Genomic DNA, 27,827 nt, shown 5'->3' with positions numbered 1-27,827 from the left:
CAAGCCTATCTATAGCCCCAGCAGGGACCCTTGTCTGAGTTCGCCCTGACTTCGCTCTGTCCATGCCCAGAAGATGGCAACAAAAACCTTCCAGGATGCCTGGCCAATCTGGCCTAGAGGGAAATTTCTTCCACACCCCAAAGTGGCCATCAGCATTACCCTGGGCATATACGAAGGGGCCACAAGAGCCAAACACTGATGCAAACCTTCCTGCCCTCCCTCTCACGATCTCCCTAAGTTCACAGAATCAATGTGTCTTTTGGTGCATGTGAGCATGCTGCTGTTTTTTAAAAGGCACATGCTCCAAAAGAACAAAACAGAAACAGTGAACGAAGAGGAGCCAGAAAAACGGGGACTGTCCCAGGTAGGGTTACCAACTCTGGGGCCATTTATGCATGACTGTTTCCTTGCGGTCACCCCGCTGACTACTTCAGGGCTTTGCTTCAATTATGCTAGCATTTTCCAACCATCAGAGGTAGCCTCTCTCTCCCTGCACATTTTGCCCACATTCTCTGGATTCATGTTTACCCAGCATCAGAAAACGCGGGGAGAACGTGCGGAAACATAAATGGCCTGGGTTGGGAAATTCCTGGAGGTTTGGGTGTGGAGCCTGGGGGAAGCTGGGGTTTGGGGAGGGGAGGGGCCTCAGTGGGTCAACCCTCCAAAACAACCATTTTCTCCAGTGGGAGTGATCTCTGAAGTCTGAATATATCCGTTGTAGCCCTGGGAGATCTCCAAGGCAGTTGGCGAGTTTCCTTGGGCAGTAGAATTTCCCACTGAACAGTCCTGCAGCTCTGAAAAGATTCAACCACCCAATCCTCCCCCCTCGCCAGCAGGTTTAATGCATAAGGTTGCCAACCTCCAGGTACTAGCTGGAGATCTCTTGCTATTACAACTGATCTACAGCCGATAGAGATCAGTTCACCTGGAGAAAATGGCCGCTTTGGCAATTGGACTTTACGGCATTGAAGTCTTTCCCCTCCCCAAACTTTGCCCTCCTTAGGCTCCACCCCAAAAACCTCCTGCCGGTGGCAAAAAGGGACCTGGCAACCCTATTAATACATCACATTTATACGGTCAACATAAGAAGAATGATAACAGAGAAATACACAAATGTCTTTGGGGTGGAAGGGGGGGAATTACAAAGGAAGGTGAAAGATTGTGGGAAAATTTGCAGTCGGGTATCAACTTCCTTGCATGTCATCCACCGGCTTTGTGCTCTGTTTTGTGTGTGCATGTGGTCATTTTCCCTATTTGTTCCTCTGCAGCCATTTTGGAATCTGGCAGTGACCTCTCTGAGGAAGATGGAGAGGTATGTAAACCCCCCTTATTTATTTGTTTATTTAAAATGTTTATTAGCTGCCTTTCTACCACATGGAACCCAAGGCGACTTACAGTAGAAATAAAATAGCAACCATAAAATTTAGGGCTTTCAAGGTCAAAACCATCCTGTCCGGATTAAGTTTCAGTTTGCTCACCTTCATCCAGCTTGTTACTGACTCCAAGCACTGGTTCAGACCATCAGCAGCAGCCTTGGAATTAGATGGAAAAGACAGGTAGAGCTGGGTATCATCAGCATATTCATAGCACTGCAACCTTTATGCTTGCTGCATTTCAAAGGACTCCAATTTCTTATCTATCCAGTTCATTTTTATCCCTTCAAGGAACAGCATACATGGTTTTCCTCATTTGCTCCTCACAACAACCCTTGAGGTAGGTTAACGAGAGGGGGGGCTAGGCCAGTGTTACCCAGTGAGATTTACTACCAAGTAGGGATTTGAACCTGGATCGCTGCAATCCAACACTCAAACGGCTACACCTTCTCTTTTCTTAGCAGCCCCACATGGTGTAGAATACATCTGCTGAAATGCAAAAGGGGTCTATAATGTAGCCTAGGATGCTGACCGATCTGGCAGGGTTGCCAGTTCCAGGCTGGAAAATACCTGGAGATTTGGGGAGTGGAGTGTTAAGTCCGAGTGGGGGAACACACGAGGTCGGAGACGGAGTTCCAACAGAAACCGCTTTATTGTATGAACAAGAACAGAACTAACTACAGTGACCAGACCCCTGCTTATATGCCCGCTTGGCCGCCTGCGGCCACTCCCCCCACAACTGTGGTTGGGGGGAAACCCAGTAGCCAATGGGAGCATACAGTTCAGGAGACTTGGGGAACTCCAAGTTGCCCAGGGTTTCCCCTGATGCAATTACAAGGAGCTTCATTCCCTTGATTCAATCACACACACATGCATACATAACATGGAGCCTGAGGAGAACAGGGTTTAGGGAGGGGAGGGACCTCAAAGGAATATAATGCCATAGAGTCCACCTTCCGAAGTGGCCATTTTCTCCAGGTGAATTGATCTCTTGTTGGAGATCAACTGTAATAGCAGGAGATCTCCAGCCACCCCCTGGAAGTTGGCAACCCTATCCAATAGTGACCTTAATTTTAAATATGTCCTTGTTGTTGATACAAGCAGCTTTATTCAAGCAGCCAACTGGGTGCAAAGAAGAAAAAGATACGTGTTTAAGAATATATTGTGATTATAAGGAGAAACAACTTGAGGCTATTGGCTGAAGAAGCTGTCTTTTGACAGTGAAAGTGTTGAAATCATCCGGAAGGCGCTCTCAGCTTTGACGTGCCTCTGTTCGTTCCAGGCTCCATCTACTTCTCTGAAAGAAATACATAGAATAAGTCATTGTACTTACCTTTGAAAGACAATTAATGGTGAAACTGACCATCTTTTTTGGTAGCTTGCTAGCTACACTCTATCCTTGTATATATTTCCATGTATGTATCTTTATCATTGTTGGCTCCTTGCACTTTTGCATATAATTTGCGAGCTTGATACTATTATTTCACACAGCCTGTCTATTTAGTATTGGTGCTTTATTTTTGCTAAACTTCCAGGTACTAGCTGGAGATCTCCTGCTATTACAACTGATCTCCAGCCAATAGAGATCAGTTCACCTGAAAAAAATGGCCACTTTGGTCATTGGACTCTATGGCACTGAAGTCCATCCCCAAACCCTGCCTCCTCAGGCGCCACCCCAAAGACCTCCCGCCAGTGGCAAAGAGGGACCTGACAACCCTACAGGATGTAGTGATGGCAACTATCTTTGATGGCTTTAAGTGGGAATTAAATTTGTGGAAGACAGGTCTTAGAGTGGCTACTACCCAGGATATCAAACAGAACCTCCATGTTTAGAGGCAACAGACCTCAGAATATCACTTGCTGGGGGGAGGAGAGAAGGGGATGCTTTGGCTAAGAACCTAAGAAGAGCCCTGCTGTATCAGCCCAGTGGTTCATCAGCATTTGGTTACCCACAGTAGTCAGCTGGACGCCCCAGAAGTCTGTGGGGCTTCTCTGTGGGCATCTGGTTGGCCAGTGAGGGGAGCAGGATGCTGGATCAGGTGGTCACTTGGCCTGCTGCACCCCACAGCTACTCTTAGGGTGACTACCAGGGCATTTTCAGGCAAGGGCCATCCTTTTGCTCTTACGAAGGTAAAAGGTCTGCAGACAAATGTTCTGTTCCTCTTTTTCTTCCTCCAGGAAGAGGCTCTTCTCCAGGAAAGGGACGAGGCCAAGGAAAAACTGGCTGAGTTTGAACAGGGTAAGTAAGGAACCTGCACACATATGGACACGTGTGGTCTGCTTATGCCCGGGGATGTGGTGTGCTCCCACCTCCTTCTGGGGAAAACTTCGGAGTGCCCAGCCTGGCATGCAAACACTGGCAAGGTGGGCAGGCTCAGTTTCTTTTCTGGGGTTGCCAACTTCTAGGTGAGGCCCAGAGATCTCCCAGAATTAGAAATGATCCCCAGACTACACTGATCCATAGGAGGAAATGGCAGCTCTGGGGGATGGACTCTATGGTTTCATATCCATGCTAAGCTCCCTTCTCTCCCCAATCCCTGCCCTCCCCAAACTCCACCCTAGAGTTGCCAACTCCAGGTTAGAAAATTTCTGGAGCTTTGGGTGTGAAGCCTGGGAAAGGTGGGGTTTGGGGAGGGACCATAAAGTCCACCCTCCAAAGTAGCCATTTTCTTCAGAGGAATTTATCTCTGATGTCCGGGGAACAGGATACCCCCATGCCCCACCTGGAGGTTGTCAACCCTACTCCACCCCCAAATCTTCAGGAATTTCCCAACCTGAAGTTGGTGACCCTACTTCACAGGGCTTGATTCTGATCTTCTGTGTCCCTTTGCCCAAAGAGTCCACCCGGGTGTCTGTTGTGGGGAAAGGAAGGGAAGGTGATTGGTAAGCCGGGTTGAGTCTTCCTTAAGTGGTAGAGAAAGTTGGCAGATAAAAACTAACTCTTCTTATCTTTTCCATTTCCAGCTTCTCAGGCCTTGCTAGCAGAACTAAACTCCTTGGAGGCTGAATACGAAATCGAGAAGAGCTGCCGAGAGCAAGCCGAAGCTTATGCAGCTCAGGTGAGCTTGTAGGGAAGGGACTGTGCAGAGGGGTCGGTTGAGACCTCGATGAAGAACCAGAGAGGAATGAGGTCCATGAAGATCACTGGGTTGAGGGCCAGGATCCAAAGATCCAAGGGGGACCTTTTCTCATAAAGAATAATGCTTTTGAAATGAGGGGGTTGCAAGAATAATTTTGACTATTCCACTGAGCTAGTGCAAACTCCTTCTTTGCAAGAACCTGCCCAGAGCATGCCCAGATTACTGGACAGAATACTGTTTTTTAGTAAGAGAAGAAATTCACATCTGTGATGTTGGGTTGGTAGACTGATAAATAGTGATAATTTCCGACAATAATGGATACCGGTATGTAGCCAGGTATGCCATGTCATCTCTAGCAGAGGCAGGGCTGTCAGGGTTATTTTTCTGATCTGCTTTGGCTTCTCTTATCACATAAACTATTATCTAACATTATGTGAACATTCTGTGCACTTTCCTGGTGTTATCTTGTTCTTAGATTTACAACAACCCTATAAAGTATAATGGCTATATATAATTAAGTAGGATATTGAATTAACGCAGGGATGGAATATTTAGGTTATGATCCGAAAGTTAGTATAAAAGAAAGGTCTTGTTATTATATTAAGATTTTCTATTGTAAGATAGAATATATATGGAACTTAAATGTCAAATGATATGTTTACCCTGAGAAAATAGGTCTCGGTATATTGTAGTACTAAGTCACTTCCTTTTCTTTCTTTCATTTTCTTCACTCTGTGTAAAGTCTTGTGATGTTCTGTTGTTGTTGTATTGTGATGTATTTTGAGTTTTGATTTGTATCTTATTAAAATGAAAATAAACTAAAAAAACAACAACCCTATAACGTAGGACAGTATGGTTGTCTCCATATTACTTATGGGGGGAGGGCTGAGAGAGAGTGGGTTGGCCCAGGCCATGTGTGGCCCCGATTCCACCTGCAGGCTTCCTGGTTCAGGCTGGAGCGCCGCTGCTTTGCCAGTATATGACACCAGCTCTTCTTGTGTGCCGCGGGCTTCTGAGTATCCCCCTTGTTCCACCTCCCAGATGAACAGGGAAAACAAGAAGCTGAAGCGGATCAGCGCAGCTTTGCTGCCGATGCTCAGCCACCCCTCAGTAGACTTTGTGAGCTTGGACCATGAGGATGAAATCGCTGGTGAGCAAATGCTGGATCCGGTGTGCCAGTACTTGCAGGAAATCAAAGGTGAGTCGGGAATCCCTTTTTTCCTGATCAGGGCCAAAGAACACAAAACATCCAGTGCCTTAGGGTTGCCAACCAACTGGGGGGGGGGGAGAATGGGGGGGGGAAATGGTGCTACGCTGGAGATGTGACATCACTTCAGGCAAATAACAGAAGTGATATCACATCAATGGCGTCATGTTGAGGTGACACTTTGGGATCTGGCCAAAATTCTATGGTAAAAGCATAGAATTTTGTTGAAATCCTAGAGCGTCGCCTTGTCATGCCAGTGACATGATGCCACTTCCAGTAGGCTTGCCAGGCCCTGCAGATCCACCGGTGGGAGCTTTGCGGGGCCGTGGTGGACGTGCGCAGAGCATGCGCCTGGCGCAGCACACGCACGCACTCCACACAACGCACCTACGTCACTTTCGGGTTTACCATAGAGAAACCAACTCTATGGTTTCCATAGAGTTTCAGCCGAGGTTGCCAGAGCATCTGCGTCGCTTCCGGGTAAACCCGGAAGTGACGCGGGCAGAGCGTGTGCGCAGTGCCTGCTGGCTCTCAGCTGGCCTGCGGGCAACCTGGTGGATTGGCTGGATTTTACTTCCAGGTGTTTGCTGGAAGTGATGTCGCAGTGCTGCCAGGGAGCCACTGAAGAACAATTTCCTCCTGCCAATACCCAGTGGGCTGGCAGGCAACCAAAAGGGGGAGCGGGGCATCTGAAGCAAGAGACCTGGTCTCCCTTCTATCCGGTTGAAGGAAAAGGTCTGTGGGTGGAGGACAGCTGGAGTTCTGGTTTGCTTCGGAGACAGGGAAGCTAAGCTGACAGTGGAGTGGATTGGCCCTATCCTACCACTCCACTGAGCAAAGTTTATTATTATTTTTTCAGTTAATGTATTAAAGTATTTCTTTTCCACATTTCCTTTTGGCTCCAATTTGGAGCCTTCTGCCCATCTGAGGAGCCTTCCTCTGGCTTAGTTGGCTCTTCCATTGGAGGAAAAGCCGCTTAAGTTGGAGTAAGAGTCCTCGAAGGATCCACCCCAAAGCCAGCTGGTCTTGGCTAGAATGAACAAAACTCCTTTACGCTGAGTCAGTCCAGCAATGCTATAAGGAAATCCATTTATCTAGACATGTGGGGGGCGGGCGGGAGAGATTAAACACACATGGTAAAGCCCCTCCTCAAGTGTGGAGAATGGGGTAGTGGACTGGACTGAAAACATTAGGTGGTAGATTTCACTTACGAAGAGACCTTTGCATAAAAACCTCTGTGCAAACCAGCATATTTATTTATTTGTTTGATTGATTGATTGATTTGTACCCCGCCCTCCTCCGGCACACAGCAGGGGAGAAATCCTCTTCTTCCTCCCCATTCTTGGCTAGGCTGGTGTTCTACTTGCAGAGAGTTTTCAACCTATGAGAGCATTCCAGCATTGTGATCCTCTCGCCTATACTCCAACATGGTGCGCCCTGCTCTATCGCCTCATTCTCTTGTGTGTGTCAATCAGGGTTGTTGATGGACCATGGGAAGTCACATCAGAGTGATGCATGCTGGTATGCCCTGAAGTCAGGGCCTGCACAAATAGTCAGAAGACCTGTCCCCCAGATCTCCCTGGGGCAGTGTGTGGTCTTGGTCTGGCCTCTTTGAAGGAAATGCTTCCATCACTGGAACTGCTGCTGCTCACACCGAAGGACCGACGACCATGTCTGGCATCACACTCAGCCGGCTCGCCCAGGAAAGGAAGGCCTGGAGGAAAGACCACCCCTTCGGTTTTGTAGCTGTACCAACAAAAAATCCAGATGGCACGATGAATCTCATGAATTGGGAATGTGCTATTCCAGGCAAGAAAGGGACACCGTGGGAAGGAGGCCTGTTTAAACTACGGATGCTCATCAAGGATGATTATCCCTCTTCGCCACCAAAATGCAAATTTGAGCCCCCGTTATTCCACCCGAATGTGTACCCTTTAGGCACAGTGTGTCTGTCCATCCTAGAAGAGGATAAGGATTGGAGGTCTGCCATCACAATCAAACAGATCTTGTTAGGAACTCAAGAACTCCTAAATGAACCAAATATTCAAGACCCAGCTCAAGCAGAGGCCTACACAATTTACTGCCAAAACAGAGTGGAGTATGAAAAGAGGGTTCGAGCACAAGCCAAGAAATTTGCGCCATCATAAGCTCCTGTCATGTCGCATCTTAAAGGAAGGGATTAATTTGCCAAGAACTTGTTTACAAAACTTTTGCAAATCTAATGTCGCTATGTACAATTAATAGTCACTTAGGGGAGGGGGTTGTATGTGTGCCATTTTTCCATATTCGCCACTTGTATACAAACCTATAGGGATGCCAGCTCCAGGTTGGGTAATACCTTGAGATTTTGGGGGTGGAGTCTGAGGAGGGTGGGGTTTGGTGAGGGGAGGGACTTCAATTGCCATACAGTCCAATTGCCAAAGCCATTTTCTCCAGGGGAACTGATCTCTGTCACCTGGAGATCAGTTGAAGTAGCAGGAAATCTCCAGCCACCACCTGGAGGTTGGCAACACTACAGACCTAGGCAGCACTGTATAGGGTGGCTGGCTCTGTATTGGTAAATTCCTGGAGTTTTGGGGGTGGAGCCTGGGGAGGGCGCGGTTTGGGGAAGGAAGTGACCTCAGCTGGGTATAACTCCATAGAGTCCATCCTCCAAAGCAGCCATTTTCTCCAGGGGAACTGAGCTCTGTAGTCTGGAGATCAGTTATAATAGATAGGAGATAGGGTTGCCAACTGCCCAGTTGTGGCAGGCAATTGCCCACCAATCAATCAGGCTGCCCACTGACCAGCTGATGTTCAGTGGGTGGCAGCAGGAAGGGGAGAGCGATCGCCCCAGGCATGCACGCTCCCGGCGCAATGCTTCTCCTTCTGGGTTTAGCCCTGAAGTTCTGGCATCGTGCAGGACGCTGTAGCCATAACCTCCAAAAACTCTAAGGAAAATCCCACCGAAGGTAAAAGAGGACCTAGCAACCCTAGTGGGAGATCTCTAGGTGCCACTGTTCTTGGTGACAATATAGCCTTTCCCCCTCCTTTTCTTTTCTATCTCTTGGCCCAAGATCTCCAAGCAAAGGTTTCTTGGCTGTTGTGTGAGAAGAAGGAACTGTCCGAGCAAGTGAAGGCGCTCCAGGATCGTGTCCAGCATCTCCAGGACCAGGTAGGATGGGTTGGAACGAGGAAGGGAGAAAGGCCCATTGGGCCTCTGGGCCAGGGTAATAATTTAATGATAAAGAAAAGAGAAGAGATGAGCTAGACGTTTAAAGAAACCAGCACAGCGATGCACTTCCCCTCCCCCGAATAAGGGGACCTGGAGAAGCCTTCAGTTAAGCTATAGGGCAGCCAGCATGCTGATGGAGCGGCCACAGTGGAAACGTGTAACAACCGCCCTCAGGCAGAACAGGCCCACAGCTAGAGTTGCCAGGTCCCTCGTTGCCACCAGCAGGAGGTTTTGGGGGCGGATCCTGGGAGGGTGGGGTTTGGGGAGGGACTTCAATGCCATAGAGTCCAATTGCCAAAGTGGCCATTTTCTCCTGGGGAACTGATCTCTATTGGCTGGAGATCAGTTGTAATAGCAGACATCTCCTGCTACTACCTGCAGGTTGGCAACCCTACCCGTAGCCCAAGTGCTTTGCAGGTAGAAGGTCCCTGGTTCAGTCCTTGGCATCTCCACTTAAAGGAGAGAAAGCAGAGGAGACCACTCCATCAACGCTGGTCTTGCATTCCCATCCTGAAAAAGCTGCTTGGAGCCTCCTGTATGCCGATGCTCCACAAACGTGAGGCTGCAAGGCCCGGCTTCTGATCTCCCTCCTTGCTACCTATCCATGGCAAGTGATCTAGCCTCCACCCCACTTTTTCAATACAGAGGTTATCCAGCCAATTCTCACATTGCATAGTCCTCCTGGAGGGCGTGAGGACTTTGGGATGTCTGAACTGATGTGTTCTACTAAACTATCTTAGAGGAGTGTTGTAGGGATTGCCTGGTGGTGTACAGGAAGCCTCTTTAAATCTTTAAAACATATTAAATACAATGGATATAACAAATGCACTTTTTAAACCATTGAGTGGATAGAGTGGCAGATTTAGGACCCTGGGCAGCCTCCGTTTGAATCCCCTCTTCTACCATGGAAGCCCGCTGCATAGGGTTGCCAGCTGTGGGGGTGGAGCCTAAGGAGGGTGGGGTTTGGGGAGGGGAGGGACTTCAATGGGGTGTAGTGCCCTAGAGTCCACCTTTCAAAGTGGCCACTTTTTTCACGTGACCTGATCTTTGTCACCTGGAGATCAATTGTAATAGCAGGAGATCTCCAGCCACCATCTGGAGGTTGGCAACCCTATTGCTGGGTGACCTTGGGCCTGTCACAGTCTGGTCTACTTCACGCCTGGTCTACTTCACGGGGTTGTTGTTATGAGAAAAAGGAGGAGGGGCAAACAACAATGCTATAAAAGTTGCTTTCAGTCCTACCTTGGGAGAGAAGTGGGATAGAAATGAATAAAGGCACGGATATGAATAAATAAATGCAAAGGGTTGTTGTTTTGCATCTTTCTTCTGCTAAGGTAGAAGAGGAATCCTCTGAGAAGAAGTCCCTGCAGGCTTTCGTGAAGCACCATCAGCAGGCTTTGAAGAGGGTCAAACAAGGCACGTTGACAGCTTTGGAGGGTACTGGCAGGGAGAGTCGGTGGTTAGTGAGCATGTCAGAAGTCCTGTGCTTATTCCACCCACCTGTCAGGCTTCTGCTTCCACAAGCCCAGGATCTGGCTTGGAACCTCGCCTGCTGAGAACTTTCTTCTGGCACACTTTTTTCATATGGAGACATTTTTGGATTACCTTTATACAGAATTTTGCAGGGTTTTCTTTTAGCGGAGAGCCCATCCACGTTAGTGAGCATCATAGAGGAAAAATCAAGGCTTACATAAGAAGTGTCGTGGCCTAGATAGCCCCAGGCTAGCCAGATCTCTTCAGATCTCAGAAGCTAAGCAGGGTCCCTGGCAAGTATTTGGATGGGAGACCTCCAAGGACTACACAGAGGCAGGCAATGGCAAACCCACCTCCCAACGTCTCTTGCCTTGAAAACCCTACAGGGTCGCCATAAGTCAGCTGTGACCTGACAGTCAAAAATAAAATAAGAAGTGGGATGAATGCAGGTTTGAATTAAGGGGCAGCCACAAAACTGGGACGGGGGAGAGCAGGGCTGACGGAGTTCACAGAGCATGAGAACAGCACTTGCTCTGCCACAAGGTGGGGCCATCACCTTAAAAGTCTGGTCCAGTATCGGCAGGATCTGCACAAGACCCACAAACTCTGCCCCTCTGGAACTATGCTGGAGCCGTCCTTTGCGCCTCATCCAGAATTCAATGCAATGTAGGTAGGTGACTCTCTTCTGTACATTTCCAGTGTCCCGGCTGGTTACCAAGGAGTACGGCGAAGTATCTCGGCAGCTCGATCTGGAGCAGGAGCTGAGGCAGCAAGCAGAGGAGTTTGCCCACCAGGTACGAATTTAAGGGGCAGCAGTGAACCACACCCCTCTTGATTCCCTTGGCCCCCTTTGGAGCAAGCTAGGCGGGAGGAATCGTAGACTCGCTTCCCCTTCCCTCTAAGGCCATGCTGGGTCTCTAACCCCTCCGCTCTTGGCCCCTTCGCCACTGTGCCACAGATGCTGGTGAAGAAGGAGGAGGCCAAGAGGCAGAGCATGATCCTGATGCAGAGCATTGGGGCAGATGCTCAGCTTCTCCAAGCACTGGACGAGGTGGCCAAGATGACCAGGGCTCTGGAAGAAGCCAAGCTGGATCATCAGGCCAAGGTGAGATCCTTTTTGGTCTTTAAGTTGCTACTGTAGTTGAATCTTGCTCTTCTACTGCTACCCAGCTGAAATTTTTCTACCTACGCTGACTTCAGGAAAAAAAGACCTACGTTCCAAAGCTTCTTACCCAGTAAGTAGTAAGTAAAGGTCCCCTGTGCAAGCACCGGGTCATTCCTGATCCATGGGGTGGATGCCTTCCCCAGTCATCTTCCCTTTACCCCCAGCAATCGAACTCAGGTCGTGAGCAGAGCTTGGACTGCAGTACTGCAGCTTACCACTCTGCACCACGGGGCTCTTAGTCTTCTTACCCAGATCTTTGCCAAAAAAGGGGAAAGCAAATTTCCCTGAATCCCAGGTGGCAGATGGGGTGCCCATAAGATTGCATTCCAAAGCTCACACTTACTTGGGAGTAAATCCCACTGGATGGAAGAATCTGCTTTCAGCTGCATCCCACCATAGGGCCATCCACCTTATCAATGTCTGCTTCAGCTGGCAGCAGCTCTCCAAGACCTCTGGATGGGGTCTTCATAGCCCTGTGGGTCACTGATAAAAGACTTTGAGTCTTCAAAGTGCAAACCATGGCTGCACCACTGAGCTATGGCCCTTCCCCAGCGAGCCAAGTAAACTTGCAGAAATCAGACTGTGATGGAATGTAGTATTAAGCATGTATGTTCGTGGGGTTGCAATCTCCTGCGGGGAAATACCTGGAGATTCAGGTGTAGAGCCTGTGGAGGGCAGGGTTTGAGAAGGGGAGGGACCTAGATGGGGTATAATGTCATAAAGTCCACTCTCCACAGCGGCCAGGGGAACTGATCTCTGTTGTCTTGAGAGCAGTTGTAATTCCAGGAGAGCTCCAGGTCCCACCTGGAGGTTGGCAACCCTGGTTCATATATGTAGAATTTATAGATATGTTTGCTATGGAAAGCTTGACTGCCTCTTGCTTATCAAGTTACTCTTCCTTCCATGGCCTATGAAATAGCATCTGCATAAAAGGGCCATAACCTCAGAGGGGTATCCATGCTGGTCTTCAATAGAACAGTTAGATTTGAGTCCAGTTAGATTTGAGTCCAGGAGCACCTCAGAGGCCAAGAACAGTTTCAGGGTGGAAGCTTTCGAGAGTTAAATTTCCCTTTGTCACTTCCCTCGACTCACGGTGGGATTGCCCCTGGGGACCAGAGAGATGTTCAGAGAGAGGCCCATACATTTGGACCAGAGTGAATTTAACACTCTTCTTGGGTCTCCAGGTGAAGGATCTAGAGACCCAGCTGGCAGAGCAGCCGCAGCCAGAAGAACTGCACGTGCTGCAGGCTGCCCTGGCCATGGCTGTGGAAAAGCAAGCCTGCCTCGAAAGGCAACTGCTCCAAGCAGAGGAAAGAAACACGGCGCTGGGAGAGACAGGTACGGCATGAACAGCACTCTTTCGAAATGCTCCTGAGCTGAATCCCTCCCTGGGCTAGGATTTCCAAAGTGGAACCACTGCATTCGGTCAGTTGGCAAGCTTACTCCTGCCAACGAAGACCCTCCTCGAATGCCCTGTTCTCTCGGGCCCTGCTTGCAGAGATGAGGCAGGTGGTAGCCAGAGACGGGGCTTTCTCAGTTGTGCCGTTGCACCTGGGGAATGCCCTTTCTCTTGAGCCTGTCTTGGTACCTGCCTTCTTCGCTTCAGCAGCTGGTTTGCCCAAATCTCCAGACAGCTGGCAAATTAAAATTCTAAATAAATAAATCCACCAGCATTCCACCTCTCCAGATTTTGGATGCAGCCCTGTGCAAGAAGACATTGCTGCAGCATTCACGTCCCTTGCAGCACTGGGGGCAATGTTGCTGACAGGCTTGGAGGGAAATTGAGCGCTGGTGACATCACAGCATGGCCACCAATCAGGGCTGTGCACAGCCAGGCTCTGTTGCAGTCATGCAGAATCCCTCACCCCCATCTCAAGGCTGGAAATAAAAGATATTATTTATTTATTTTATTTAAAACATTTATTAGCTGCCTTTCTACCTTACAGGAACTCAAGGCGGCTTACCTTGTAAATAATAATAAAATACAATAAAAAGCATAAAAACCACTAGTTAAAAACAATAATTTAAAAACTGGTGGTAGGCGGAAGAACTAATCGAATGCCTTCATGAATAAAACCATCTTCAGTTGCTTCCGAAAGATTGGGAATGAGGGGGCCAGGTGAACTTCCCTGGGGAAGTTGTTCCATAACTGGGTATTGGGGACGCCTCCAAATTGGTCCCCCTGCTCTAAATATGTCTTCTGTGTTCAGCCTGCTTGAATTTCAAACACCATAGGGGCAAGTTCCTTTTTGAATACTTTTCAAAACCTGCACTTCAGTTCCTGAGATCATGTATTTGTTTTTGCAGTGAAATTGCTGGAAGAAACGGCCAAGCTGGTGGAAGCCCCCCTTCCTGGGCCCTGCCCCATGGCTCCCCCACCACCTCCCCCACCACCTCCCCCACCACCTCCCCCACCGCCTCCCCCTTGTCCTCTCCCAGTAGAGTAAGTAAATATACCAAGTAAATATTGTACTAAATAACCCAAGTACTTCATATAGATGTTGAAGATCAGAGAGTTGCAGAACCCATAAGGATTGTGTTTTTACAATACACGTCAGAGTTTTCAAGCTGTAGATTTACACAGATTTGTTCTCCGTGCTAATGAAGCCTCCTTCATAGGGTTGCCAACTTAGTCCAGGTTGAGAAATTCCTGGAGATCTGAGGGTGGAGTATGAGGAGGGGAGGATTTGAGGAGGGACCTCAGCGGGCTATAAGGCCATAGAGTCGACCCTTTAAAGCAATAATTTCCTCCAGGGGAACTGATCTCTATAATCTAGAAATCAGTCATAATTCCGGAAGATTGCCAAGTCCCACCTGGAGGCTGGCAACCCTATTTGGTGGGATGCCTCCTCCCTCAGTCCTAGTGTGAGCAGGATAGAGAACATAAGGAAAGCCATGCTGGATCAGACCTAGGCCCATCAAGTCCAGCAGTCTGCTCACACAGTGGCCAACCAGGTGCCTCTAGGAAGCCCCCAAACAAGACGACTCCAGCAGCACCATCCTGCCTGTGTTCCACAGCACCCAAAATAATAGGCATGCTCCTCTGATACTAGAGAGAATAGGTATGCATCATGACTAGTAGCCATTTTAACTAGTAGCCATGAATACCCCTCTCCTCCAGAAGCTGGACTGAAGGCCGAACACAACTGTTTCTTAGAGTTACCAACCTCCAGGTGGGGGCTGAAGAGCTACCAGAATGACAACTTATCTCCAGACAACAGAGATCCATTCCCCACGCCAGCTTTGGAGGGGGAGACTCTATGGCCATTGAGCTACCTCTCCAAATTCTGTCCTCCCCAAGCACCACCAGGAATTTTCTCCAAGAGCTGGCAACCTTATGAGTAGTACCTGGTTACCAGAAGATTGCCTGAACATACACATGGTAGAGTTTCTGCTTTGGAAAGTCCTGTCCGTGACAGAGTTGGAAAGAGCAAGTTTTGAGTCCAGTTGCTCCTTAGAGACCAACAAGATTGGGAGGGGGGGGAGGAAATAATCTGCAGTGAAATAAGAATCCCTTGTCCTTATTCAGCCCTTTGAGGTCCATTGTTCTGAATCTGTGAATGAACTGTAGTTCTGCAATCTCCCATTGTACTCTCCTCTTGAGATAAAAAGAACCGATACTAGGGCTGCAGGCAGAGAACAGTTTTCTCATTAGGAAGACCCCGTAGCCCATCAGTCTGACACTCCCCCACCCAGAATTATCTTTGGCTTGTCAGATCTTGTTTTTGTAGGGCATAAAAAACTGGGGGGGGGGAATGGTTGTATCATGCAGGTTCTTGCTGGAGTATTTCAGAATACAGTGGGGATGCAATAAACTCCTGCACAAAAAAAGCTAGCATCTCAAGGGGAAGACTAGCTTAGATCCCTCCTCACTGACAAGCTCATTTATATGTGTGTATGGGATGACAAATTCAAATGTCTGTGCGTGTCATCCCACACACACAAACATGAGTCAGAAGTGTTCCAGTCCAGCAGAAGCTATACCATGTGATTTTTGCTTAAGAGGAAGAGTGATATAGTCCAAGAAGCAGGAGAGCCTTTAGTTAAACCCCTGGCATAGGGTTGGACTGGGAAAGTCCTGGAGATTTGGGGAACAGGGGGGCTTGTGAAGGCTGGGATTTGGAGAGGAGAGGGATCTCCGCAGGAGATAATGCCACAGAGTCCACCCTCCAACGCAGCCATTTTCACCAGGGGAGATGATAGTTCTGGTCCAGACATCACTGTAATTCTGGGAGAGCACCAAGCCCCACCAGGAGACTAGCAACCTTAGCTGACTAGGGTTGCCAACTCTGGGTTGGAAAATTCCTGGAGATTTCGGGGGTGGAGCCTGAGGTTGGCAAGTTTGGGGGTGGGAGGGAGCTCAGCAGGGGTGTGATGCCATAGAGTCCACCCTCCCACGCAGCCATTTTCTCCATTGAGTCTGGAGATCAGTTGTAATATCAGGAGATCCCTCTAGCTGGTGGATGATGCTGTAGGTCCCAGGAAGGAAAGGGCAGCCAGGGTCAGGATCAGAGTCATCCAGAGAAAGAGCTGAGCTTCCTCCCCTAACCTCTTCTTCCTTTGCAGCCCCCTCTTGGCCATCAGGCAGAGGAAAGGAGTGCACCAAGCCAAGCAAGGTAAGCTGAGGCAGGGGAGGGAGTCTTGCCTGTAGGGATGGGAAGGGGGGCAGATCCCACAGGTTGGTTGGACCTCGGTGCTCGTCATGAACACCAGTGGGGCTTTCTGGACTTGCACGCGCTGGCCAGCAACCTCCTGCCACGGGTTTTTGCTCTTGAACTGTCAGCTTCCCTGGAGAGATCCTCTGGAGATTCAAGGGTGGAGATTTGGGGGTGGAGCCTGAGGAGGGTGGGGTTTGGGAGGGGTGTGACATCATTGGCGTATAGCATCCACTCTGGGGTTGCCAGTTAGAATGAAATTGGGTTTCTTTGGGACACAGTTCTGTGTTGCAGAAGTGAATACCAGCTAGGGGTGCCAACTCTTGGTTGGGAAATACCTGGAGATTTGGAGGGTGGAGCCTGGGGAGGGAGGAATTTGCAGAGGGGTGGGACCTCAATGGGGTATAATTCCGAAGAGTTCGCCCTCCAAAGCTGCCATTTTCTCCAGGGGAAGTTATCTCTGTTGCCTGGGGACGAGTTCTAATTCCAGGCTCTACCTGGAGGTTGGCAACCCTAATAGTAGTATGCCTATTTTTTTTTCAAGGAAGCCAAGAAAAGCAGCCAAATGTATTGCAGTGTGACAGCAAAAGCAATTTGATTTCATGTATCAGCTGTGTAGTTAGCAGGCATACGTGCAATACACCCAGAACTAAATCTTTACTCGGACTGCAGCAGTCTGGAATCCATGCCCTATGAGGAGAGACTTAGGGAGTTGGGTTTGTTTGGTTTGGAGAAGAGAAGGTTGAGGGGAGACATGATAGCCATGTTTAAATATTTGAAGGGATGTCATGTTGATGAGGGAACTAGCTTGTTCTCTGTGGCTCCAGAGACTAGGACACAGAGTAATGGATTTAAACTAACAGAAAAGCGATTCCACCTAAACTTTAGGAAGACCTTTCTGACGGTGAGGGCTGTTCGATGGTGGAATGCCCTGCCTCGGAGGGTGGTAGAGTCCCCGTCTTTGGAGGTCTTTAAGCAGAGGCTGGATGGCCATCTGTCAGGAGTGCTTTGATTGTGGGATCCTGCATGGCGGGGGGAGGGTTGGGGTCACTGGGGATGTGGGGAAGGAGGTAGTTGTTAATTTCCTGCATTGTGCAGGGGGTTGGACTGGATGACCCTGGTGGTCCCTTCCAACTCTATGATTCTACGATTCATTCTAACAGTTAGAGCGGTTCCTCAGTGGAACAGGCTTCCTTGGGAGGTGGTGAGCTCTCCTTCCCTGGAGGTTTTTAAGAAGAGGTTAGATGGCCATGTGGCGGGGGGGGGGGGGAATGGAGGTTAATCCTTTTCCTTATATGGGGCAATATCCCAACACTCACTTGTTGTGGGATACACTGCCCTTGTAAGTCAGCGGAGTAAAAACAGTCAAAAGGTAAGTGGAGGAATATAAACAGCTCACGTATGTATGATAAAAGAAAACTTTATTTAATAAAAAGGTCATAAGGCTCAGTAAATAAACAACATTCTCTCCTTAAGAAGTGTTGTGCCTAGAAAAACGCTATCCAGATAGGTCAGATCAGAGATAGCGCACTGGAGATCAGAAGTAGTTAAACAGCTATGTTGTTTAATGGTACCAATTTTTAAACAATTACAAAGCTGGGATTCAAAATCTCTCCAGCCCAAACACAGAGTCAGACAGCAAAAATAAATCACCCTTTTGTTCTACAAGCAGCAAGCTTTATACATTTTCTGGCAATAAAAGAAACTTTTCAGAATCACCCCATAAGCATCACTTCTTGGCTACTGAAGTAAACAAGCATTTCTGCATTAAACCAGTTCTTTAGCTAAAACATGAATGTTCCCTTTGCCTAGAGCAGAGAAAACCACTGTGTTCGCGAGGTTGCAACATTGTGCTTATGCAGACTGAGTGAATTGCAAGCAAAGACAGATTGAAAAGGGGGGGTTCTTGACACGCGTTTATCTACACGCGTTTTGTCTAAAAGGAGGATTTCTGCACCTGCTTATGTACACAAGTCAGTTCATCGTGCCACAGGTAAAATACCTTTATCGTGGGCACTTCAGAAGCACTTCAGAATATAAGAATACTCTTCTTATATTGGTCTGAAACATTGTTACTTATTTCATTGTGTGTGAGGCAGAGAGCAAAGACATAGTTATACAAAGAGACTTCTAACTTCTGACGGGATCTTAGACGGACTTCATACAGAGTGACTACTGAGAGTGAGACGGACAGTTTGCAGCGTCCCTTAGACCCAGCTGCCGCCTGAAGGGAGGGGCCGACTCCACAGGAGCTCAGAGCCTCCTGCCAATCAAACTATTTGTCAGCAATGCTGATTCTGTGACCTTGGGCAGATGATGAGAGGGAGGGCATCTTGGCCACCTTCTGGGCATGGAGTAGGGGTCGCTGGGGGTTGGGGGTGGGGGGAGGGAGTTGTGAATTTCCTGCATTGTGCAGGGGGTGGGACTAGATGACCCTGGTGGTCCCTTCCAACTCTATGATTCTGTGATTCCCTACTGTGGCAGGTGGGATCGGCAGGGCCCCCAAGAGAGCAGGTGTGACCGATCTGTCCCCCTCCCCTTAGGGACTGCGAACTGCAGCACAGATGATTGCAAAGCGAAGGCCATGGAGGAGATGATGTGCCGGATAAGAAGTGGGGTGGTGCTGCGCTCAACCAGAGGGGATGCAGAGGCCTCAGCCAAGGTACAAAAGGGCACCGGGGAGGGGTACCGTTAACCACTGGGCACCGTGGCAAGGCCCGTCTGGACTGGAGGAAACATCAGGTCTGACGGGCAGGGGCTGACTCAGAGGATCAGGATGGGCAACATGATTTCAGTGGTGCTCAAAACTGTATTGAGTTAGGAGGAGCTCAAATCCACCTGGCCCATGAGAGACTAAAAGGTTGCCAACTTTCTAGCTAGCCACTGCAGCTGTGCCTTTTAGCAACAGCCGAAGGAGCTGCCATTCTCTATGCCAAGAAAAGCTTCACCAGCTGCTTTTAGAAGATGAAGCTGTTGTGTCAGGCACAAGAACAACTTCTCCCAGATCAGTTGGCATTATAGGTTTGCCAGCCTTCAGGTGGGGCCTGGAGATCTCCTGGAGTTACAGCTGATCCCCAGAAATCTGTTCCCCTTGGAGGAAATGGCTGCTTTGGAGGGTGGACTGTATGGCATCTTTTCTGAGGTCCTTGCTGAGGTCCCTCCCCTACCCAAACCTTGCCTTCCCCAAGCTCCACCTCCAGATCTCCAGGAATTTCCCAACCTGGCAACCCTAACTGGAAGGCATTCTTACCTTCACTTGTGAAAATGTCCTTTCTGTGGCCAGCTGAACCCATCTAAACAACTGCCTGGAGTGAAAAAATTACAGTAACTTCTTGGATGTTTCGGGGAGATCGATGGGGGAGCCAGTGTGCTGTAGTAGTGAGTATTAGACTAGACCTGGACAGACCTGGGTTCAAATCCCCAACCAACCCTGAAACTTACTGGCTGACCTTGAGTCATCCACTTTCTTTCTCAGCTTGGCCTACCACACAGGATTGTTGTTAAGATAAAACAGAGAAAAGGAGAACCATGCAAACTTTCCTGAGCTCCTTGGAGTGAGGATGGAATAAAGATGAGATGTACAGAAGTCGGCCAGCACTTTTGGAAGAGATGCAGTCCCCCAAATTTCACGGGACAGATTGCAGAGCGCAGACACAGTTGTGAAAGGGGAGGGAGAAAAGATGTGACAGATGTTAACCTGTCAGCTTCCAGGCTAGCTTTTATCTTCTAGCCTTAGCATAAAAGCAGCAAAATCCCATGTGAAAGGAACCAGGTGCAATCAAAATATTATTTAACTACTTTTGTTTAAGTTATGTAACAATGACAATTTTAAGGCAACAAGCTTCATTTTAGCTTCTTACTACCAATTCCTCAACACAAGAGGATAAATCCTCCAAAAAGAAACTACAAAATTCTCCAAATAACAACAAAATTCTAAAAGTTTAATTCTCCACTGTTCCTCTCAACCCAAGAGAAATGAGGATAAGTTCTCCCCAAAACAGAAATTCTCCACTAGTTCTTCTCAACCCAAGAGGTCAAATTCTGAAAACAGAATTCTTGATAAATTCTAACACATCTTACCTCAGTGCTGGCTCTTCTGACCTCAGTGCTCTTTACAATAGTAGATTACAAATTACGGTAATCTCACCTATTTCCAAGAGCAATTTGACATGGGAATGAGTGGGAACTCGAGGACCCTCCCTAAGAATTTGTCCCATCCATTTCTCCTCAAGGGACACTCTGCAGCAGCAGCAAACAAGCGGAGAAGCACCGTCATGGAGCTCCAGGGCCTGCTGGTAAGAATCAGTTCTGGTGGGGAAGGGCTCCGGGGCAGCAGCTCACCTGGCTCCCTGGTTTTCTTTGCCAAGGAGAATACAGGTGGGCTGTTCCTTGCCAAATGTGTTCCCTGTAATGTGCGAACAGAACTTAAGACTTGGTTCATGACCTGATGACTGCGAAACCTTGACCAGTGAGCATCAATGAACGCCCACAAATGGAACTTCCCAAAATGCAGTGAACACGTGAAACTGGGGAGGAACCGTGGCTCAGTGGTAGAGCATCGTGGAGTAGTGTTTAAGAGCAGTGGCATCTAATCTGGAGAAGCGGGTTTGATTACCCACTCCTTCACATGCGCAGAAGACTAATATAGTGAACCGGGTTGGTTTCCCACTCCTCCACATGCTGTTGGGTGACCTCGGGCCAGTCACAGTTCTTTCTGAGCTCTCTCAGCTCCACCTACCTCACAAGGTGTCTGTTGTGGGGAGAGGAAGGGAAGGTGACTGTAAGCCTCTTTGAGTCTCCTTAAAAGGTACAGAAAGTTGGCATATAAAACCCAACTACTCCTCCATCTGCTTGGCATGCAGAAGCTCCCAAGTTCAATCCTCGGCATCTCCACTTAAAGGGACTAGGCAAGTAGGTATGTGAAAGACCTCTGCCTGAGACTCTGGAGAGCCGCTGCCGGTCTGAGTTGACAATACTGATCTTGATTTGATGGACCGATGGTCTGACTAAGCATAAGGCAGCTTCATGATGTACAGCAAGTCCATCCATTGGTCCACCCACACCCTCTATGTATTGACTTCGATAATGTATATGCTGCCTCTTGAGGTGGTTTGCCCAGCTGCCATAAACATTCTCAATAATACAATAAAAACACATAACAAACAATACCAGAGAAGGGTCAGTAACCGTTATTTGTGGTATGCCAGGGATTGAACCAGGGATTTCTTGTATGCAATGAAGGGGATTTTCAGCCAGAACCCTGCAGTTCCTGGATCCCTTTCAGTGGGATCAGTTCACACATTCAGTTACAATCCATCAAGTGTAGATGATGATGATGATGATGATGATGATGATGACGACGAAGACGAAGACGACGACGACAACAACAACAACACTCTTTTATTTTTATTCCCCACCCCTGGCCAGGCTGGGCTCAGGGCATCCAACAACAAAGTTAATTATACCATTAATACAACGGAACATCGAATTACAAAAGTTAAAACATTGTGACACGCTGAATTCTAAAATTTCCTTAATTCTGTCTTTGGTGCCAAATTTATTCCCTGTAGGGGCAGAAGTTATTACGGCAACTGCTTGAATACCATGTCTCATATCTCAGGAGGGAAGCCAGACACAGCTAACAATAAGACGTTTAGGGAAAGTTGAGGGGACAATAAAGAAGGAAGAAACAGGGAAAGAAGGAGGAACAAGGGATGGGAAAGGAAGGGTCGATAGGGTTGCCAACCTCCAGGTACTTGCTGGAGATCTCGTGCTATTACAACTGATCTCCAGCCAATAGAGATCAGTTCACCTGGACAAAATGGCCACTTTGGCAATTGGACTCTATGGCAGTGAAGTCCCTCTCCTCCCCAAACCCCGCCCTCCTCAGGCTCCATCTCAAAAACCTCCCGCCGGTTATGAAGAGGGACCTGGTAACCCTAGGGGTAGAGGAGGCCAACACCAGTAGATACCGTCGCTGCCCTCAACCATAAGCCTGGTGGAACATCTTTGTCTTACAGGCCCTGCGGAACTTAGCTAAATCCATATATTCCGCAGGGCCTGTGGAAATCAGCCCTAAAATCCCACCCGTTCAGGGGCAGGGGGGGGTCACTATCTCGAGTCAAATGTTTGCCTTACCTAGCCCTGCAGAGTGCGACTTGGTTGTGGTCGCTGCTGCGATGCTCTCCTGTGGCGGCTTGTCTTGCCTTCCAGGAGGGCTTGCATTATCCCACCCCTCTCTTTCCCAGGGCACCATGAAGATGCCCACCAGGAAATCCAGCCGGCGTAAAAGCTGCCAGAAGCACCGAGACAACCAACTGGAGGCCATCCTGCAGAGACGCCGGCAGATTGTCGACTGCCCAGGCCAGTCCCAAGCTCCGCAAGAGCGCCCTGCTGCCAAGGCAACGGTACACAGGACCCCTGACCACACTGGAGGGGTCACAGCAGGTGTCCACACCCCTCCAAAGGCAGAGCTCCTGGGAGCCCCACATCCCAACATGCAACGCTCTACAGTTACCCACGAAATCCAGCCAGGTGGGTGGGAAATTGCCTGCAGAGACTTCAGGAGGAGCCAAACATGCCCAGTATCAGCAGCTCCTCACTGGGGAAGAGACGGACTTAACGTTCTTCCCCTGCGGCTTCAATCCTCTGTCTAAAAATACAAAGAAAAGTCACTGCAAGCAAGGATCTTCTGGCTGCTCTCCAAACAAGGCTGAGCAGGCATGGGTGTTTGTTTATTTGACGGGGTTCAGGTATGAGAGCCCCTGTTCTAGGGCAAAAGAGATAGATGCTCCAATTGGATCACATGTGAACTTACGATCTGGCTGCCTAAACCTGGTTCCGAACAAGGGTTGCCAGCTCCACCTCCCAGTTGGGAAATACCTGGAGATTTCTGGGGCAGAGCCTGAGGAGGGCAGGGTTTAGGGAGGGAAGGGACTTCAATACTATAGAGTCCAATTACCAAAGCAACCATTTTCTCTCGGTAAACTGATCTATATCGGCTGGAGATCAGTTGTAATAGCAGGACATCTCCAGCTAGTACCTGGAGGTTCTAGAAAAAACCCAAGACCTATGCTGACAAGAACTGAGTAGATAAGAACAACAGCACGTGGCTCAATCACAATAAATACAACTAGAAAAATGTATGGTACAAAAACATTTGTTCATGTTCATATAATAACCAAAAAAATAGTAAACATCAAACCAAATACACCAAAGCAATATTTCAAAAGGAATTCAAGTTCATTCCCAGTTCATAGGAGAATCCAATGTAAAGTTCATAAACCAAAAAGAGTCAAACCCGACTTCCATGAAGAAAAACTCCTATGAAATCCAACTTTCCCACGATGGCCGTGCTTCAGACCGACCGTCTCTCCGGGGAGAATGCAAGGAAGGCTCCAATAATAAATCAAAAGACGACACTTCTAGATAAGTGGTCGTTTCGCCTGATTGGCTTCTTCAGTTGTACTTAATATCCATAAATTCTTCAGTTATACTTAATGTCCATAAATCATATTTTTTCACGGGGCATGTAGCCTCCCATAATATTGTTGACCTGATATGGTTCAAGACCCAAGGTTCCTTATTCCTACTGAGAGGTTATGCAACTGTTGCATAACCTCTCAGTAGGAATAAGGAACCTTGGGTCTTGAACCATATCAGGTCAACAATATTATGGGAGGCTACATGCCCCGTGAAAAAATATGATTTATGGACATTAAGTATAACTGAAGAATTTATGGATATTAAGTACAACTGAAGAAGCCAATCAGGCGAAACGACCACTTATCTAGAAGTGTCGTCTTTTGATTTATTATTGGAGCCTTCCTTGCATTCTCCCCGGAGAGACGGTCGGTCTGAAGCACGGCCATCGTGGGAAAGTTGGATTTCATAGGAGTTTTTCTTCATGGAAGTCGGGTTTGACTCTTTTTGGTTTATGAACTTTACATTGGATTCTCCTATGAACTGGGAATGAACTTGAATTCCTTTTGAAATATTGCTTTGGTGTATTTGGTTTGATGTTTACTATTTTTTTGGTTATTATATGAACATGAACAAATGTTTTTGTACCATACATTTTTCTAGTTGTATTTATTGTGATTGAGCCACGTGCTGTAGTACCTGGAGGTTGGCAACCCTAGTCAGAACACAGGCCCAGCCAGCTCCACATTGGCCTTTCTAACATTAGCTCTCCAAGGGGGCAGGGGAATCTGGCAAAGCAAGTAGGGCTGTCGATTCGGTTCCATCCAAACCGAAAAAGAGCCGAATTTTCCCCAATTCGGCAGTTTCTACTTCGGATGGAACCGAATTCAAAAAAAGGAGGGAAAATGATGAGCCGAATTCTGCGAGTTCGGCACGATCGCAGAATAAATTCAGCACATTCGGGGGCTCCGAATCAGCAGCATAACCGTCAGTTAGTAAGCAACTAGCAGCATTCTCCCGCGCATTCTCCGCGCATTCTCCCGTGGCCAATGGTGGCCAAGCCGGGTCTTCTCCTGGCCAATCAGAACAGGGATTCTCCCCTTTGAGTTTGCCAGGAGAAGAGTATAAAAACTCCCGTCCCGTCCCTCCCCTCCCAACTCGAGTCTGGAATTCCTTCCATTTCGGTGGTGCTGCTCCTGACTCTGAGAGACCCCGATTCCTGCTTACTGGAATAGGACTGGATTGGATTTACTTCTCGTCCCTTCTCCTGCCAGAAGACATCCACGCAGTTTGATTTTGAGGTTTTTCCTCTATACCTTTTCTCCTGTGTGTGTGTGGGGGGGAAGCAGATTCTCTCTGTGTGGGGGGGGAGCAGTTTCTGTGGGTGGAGGGGAAGCTAAAGGGGGGGTCACCGGTTCTGCCGTGGGTTTGTGTTTGTGCCCGGGCGCCTCTGCAGGAGTTCACATTCCGCTTTTTTTTCTGCCCGTGGCTTGGCCAGTGAGTTCGGTCTGTGCGGCAGTGCGCACGTGCGCGAGTCTCCCTCCGCTCGCCAAGCGCCCCGCCTCCTCCTTGGGTCGTTTGGAGGTGGTTGACAACTGTGCCTGGAGTGAGGGTTGTCTCTGTCTCTCTGCCATGGCTGTGTGTGTTCCCTTGGTTTATCCCCGTTCTGATGCTTTCTGGTGGTTGCCTGGAGTGGCGCTGAGTGTTGTTGCCACCTCTGTTAATAAGAACATAAGAACATAAGAAAGGCCCTGCTGGATCAGACCCAGGCCCATCAAGTCCAGCAGTCTGTTCCCACAGTGGCCAACCAGGGGCCTCTAGGAAGCCCCCAAGCAAGACGACTCCAACAGCATTGTCCTGCCTGTGTTCCACCGCACCCAAAAGAATAGGCATGCTCCTCTGATACTAGAGAGAATAGGTGTGCAGCATGACCAGTATCCATTCTGTTTTGATCAACGGCTTCAAGCAAGGGCGTTTTTGATCAGTAAGATCTGTTAGGGAGTGTCTGGGCATACATTTAAACAGTAGGGGTAGGGCCGGTCAGCTTCGTTCTCACCAACTAGGCTCAGCTAGTTCTTTAAAAGGGCAAGGGATCTTGATCTGTAAATAGCTTAAAAAGGTCAAACAGTTGTTGGGGCAGCCTCCTCGCTGCCAGTACATTTAGAATTCAACGGTGAGGGAAGAGTGACCTTGCAGGGAATAAAAAACTACTCCTCCTGGTTCCTGAGGGATCCATTGTTGGAGGTCAGATTTAGATAGGCTAAATCTCCTAGGCATCACTTCCCCCTTTTAAAAAGGTTTTCAAGTCCATCTCCAGGGCAGTGTGAGTGGTTCAACTTAGGTTCTCTTGACCAGGCTCACCAGCTAGTTTTTTTTTTTTTTTTTTTAACCCCAAACAAACCAGATTTTACTAAAGGTTAGGTTAGGGCCTCTTGTGTTGTTTGGGAGAAAATCCCGTAGTTGCCTTTGGGGGAGGGTACATAAACAGTTGCCAGGTCAGGGACTGATCCTAGGCCAGGACAGGTAGCTAGGCAGTTAAACTTCCCCACAGGACAGGTTGCCAGTTTGGCCCAGGGGGACAATGAGTGGCAGGGGTGCAGGTAAGAGGGGCCCCGGGGAAAAAGCGAGGGAGAAGACTAGAGGGGCGGAGGGGAGGGGGAGGGCTTTAGCTCACCCCCGACCTGTGCTGGGAGCAGCTCCGGAGGTGCCCTCCAAGATGCAGCGGTGGAGCCTCTTTCCTGAGGGGGCCTCTGGAGCTGCCACCCCTGCACAGGTGATGACAGGTGCTGCTGGCACTGGGAAGGGAACCGCTGCTGCTGTTTGGGCTGTTTCTCCTCCTCCTCCCCCTGCTGCTGCTGTTGTGGAGCCTGTCCTGCAGCAGCGGGAGAAGGAGGAGGAGGAACAGCCTGGGGAGGAAGTGGGTGTGAGCATCTTGGACGCAACTCTCTCGGACCTCCTCACCTGCAGTTCGAAGAGGGTGGTGATGGGGCTTGCACGGTCGCTGGACTCCCCGTCGACTTTGCCTGCTTCTTCACTCCCCAGCAGCAGTTCTTCCATGGGGGCATGGGAGGAGGGGGTGGAGGAGGTGCAAGGGGAAGAGATGGAGCAGGTGCACCTAGAGGTGTGCCTGCCATCTCAACCCCTTCCCCCACCGCCACTTCCCCCACCCCTGTTCTCTAGACACAGCGTGTCTACCCCGAGCACCTCTAGGCAGGCTGCTCCCATGTTACCCGCAGTGGCCAAGCCGCATGGGAGCCACTTCACATCCCTGGCCTGGAAGTACTTCCAGGTGTCAGAGGATGATCTAATACTCGCCGACTGCCAGCTTACTTCCTCTTGAAGTCTGTGTTTGCCTCACCTGTGTGTTTTTGGCCCTCTTCCCCCACATCAACCACAACGCAAGCAATTTAAAATACAAACCTTTTAATAAACTGTGCAACTGTAAAAACTTTATAGACAAATATACATCCATTTGAAATTTTTTAGAAAACTGTGCAAGCATTTTAACTGTTTAACATTTTAACAATTTAAACTTTTTCTACTAATAGCAGATCAACTGCACAACCATACTTTTTTATTTTCTGTTTTAAATGTTAACTTTGTAAACAGTGGTAAACAATCATTACTCCTTTTTTATTTTTTTGTTTTAAATGTAAACTTTTTAAACAGGAGACATTAACGTGGGCCAGACACCTGAAGAGGGGAGTACACATGTTCATTAAGGAGAGGGCTCATCCATGGCTACTAGCATTTAGAGAGAGCATGAACAACGTACCTGTCCACTCAGCTTCAGGGCCATCAGAAGGGCTTGGGGGGGGTGCCCCACCAGCTCCCAGTGCCGGTTCATCATCTCGATGACGGCAATGAATAGCCCTCTCCTCCATGAACATGTCCACTCTCCTCTTAAAGCCCTCCAAGTTGGCAGCCATCACCACATCCTGGGGCAGGGTGTTCCACAATTTAACTATGCATTAATTCTCTCTCTTTGTGGTTGCAATGAATAGAAATGTAAGCAGCCAGGATAGATGACTCAGCATCTCACCTGGCATCCACCACACCTCCCGGAACATCCACCTGTGCATCTCCTTGTTTTCCCAGGTGACCACAGCAAAGCTGCAGCCAAGTCCCCCTGGCCCTCGGAGAAGGAGAAGAGCCCCATCCCAGTCCGGAGCCAGCAGAGAGTGGCCAGCCTTCAGACAAGCAGACGAATGGCTCCTTTGCCTGGGAGCAAACCCTGA

The 27,827-nt window shown here is 48.7% G+C and overlaps 2 protein-coding genes across 2 annotated transcripts; both read left to right on the top strand.

Annotated features, from left to right (window-relative positions):
* The first annotated feature begins 298 nt into the window (after positions 1-298).
* Positions 299-27,827, top strand: LOC130482880 (shootin-1-like). Its single transcript, XM_056855756.1, has 15 exons — positions 299-364; positions 3,552-3,612; positions 4,338-4,432; positions 5,495-5,651; positions 8,717-8,814; positions 10,209-10,290; positions 11,047-11,141; positions 11,306-11,452; positions 12,697-12,850; positions 13,820-13,955; positions 16,079-16,128; positions 18,711-18,839; positions 20,413-20,462; positions 22,416-22,701; positions 27,688-27,827. The coding sequence occupies exons 1-15, from the start codon at positions 299-301 to the stop codon at positions 27,825-27,827; spliced, it is 1,746 nt and encodes a 581-aa protein (XP_056711734.1).
* Positions 7,331-7,955, top strand: LOC130482612 (SUMO-conjugating enzyme UBC9-like). The gene has a single exon (XM_056855400.1). It carries the CDS (start codon positions 7,331-7,333, stop codon positions 7,805-7,807), a length of 477 nt encoding a protein of 158 aa, XP_056711378.1. The 3' UTR covers positions 7,808-7,955.

The sequence above is a fragment of the Euleptes europaea genome, chromosome 9 (assembly GCF_029931775.1).
Source record: "Euleptes europaea isolate rEulEur1 chromosome 9, rEulEur1.hap1, whole genome shotgun sequence".
Taxonomy (NCBI): domain Eukaryota; kingdom Metazoa; phylum Chordata; class Lepidosauria; order Squamata; family Sphaerodactylidae; genus Euleptes; species Euleptes europaea.
Note: the sequence above shows the minus strand (reverse complement) of the source record. Positions and strands in the feature narration are given on the sequence as shown.

Bases quoted from the DNA above. Each gene is read 5' to 3' on its own strand.
- LOC130482880 (XM_056855756.1), top strand. From the start codon at position 299: ATGCTCCAAAAGAACAAAACAGAAACAGTGAACGAAGAGGAGCCAGAA. The intron at 4,433-5,494 runs GTGAGCTTGTAG...TCCACCTCCCAG, and splicing joins CCGAAGCTTATGCAGCTCAG to ATGAACAGGGAAAACAAGAA. The intron at 20,463-22,415 runs GTAAGAATCAGT...TCTCTTTCCCAG, and splicing joins TGGAGCTCCAGGGCCTGCTG to GGCACCATGAAGATGCCCAC.
- LOC130482612 (XM_056855400.1), top strand. From the start codon at position 7,331: ATGTCTGGCATCACACTCAGCCGGCTCGCCCAGGAAAGGAAGGCCTGG.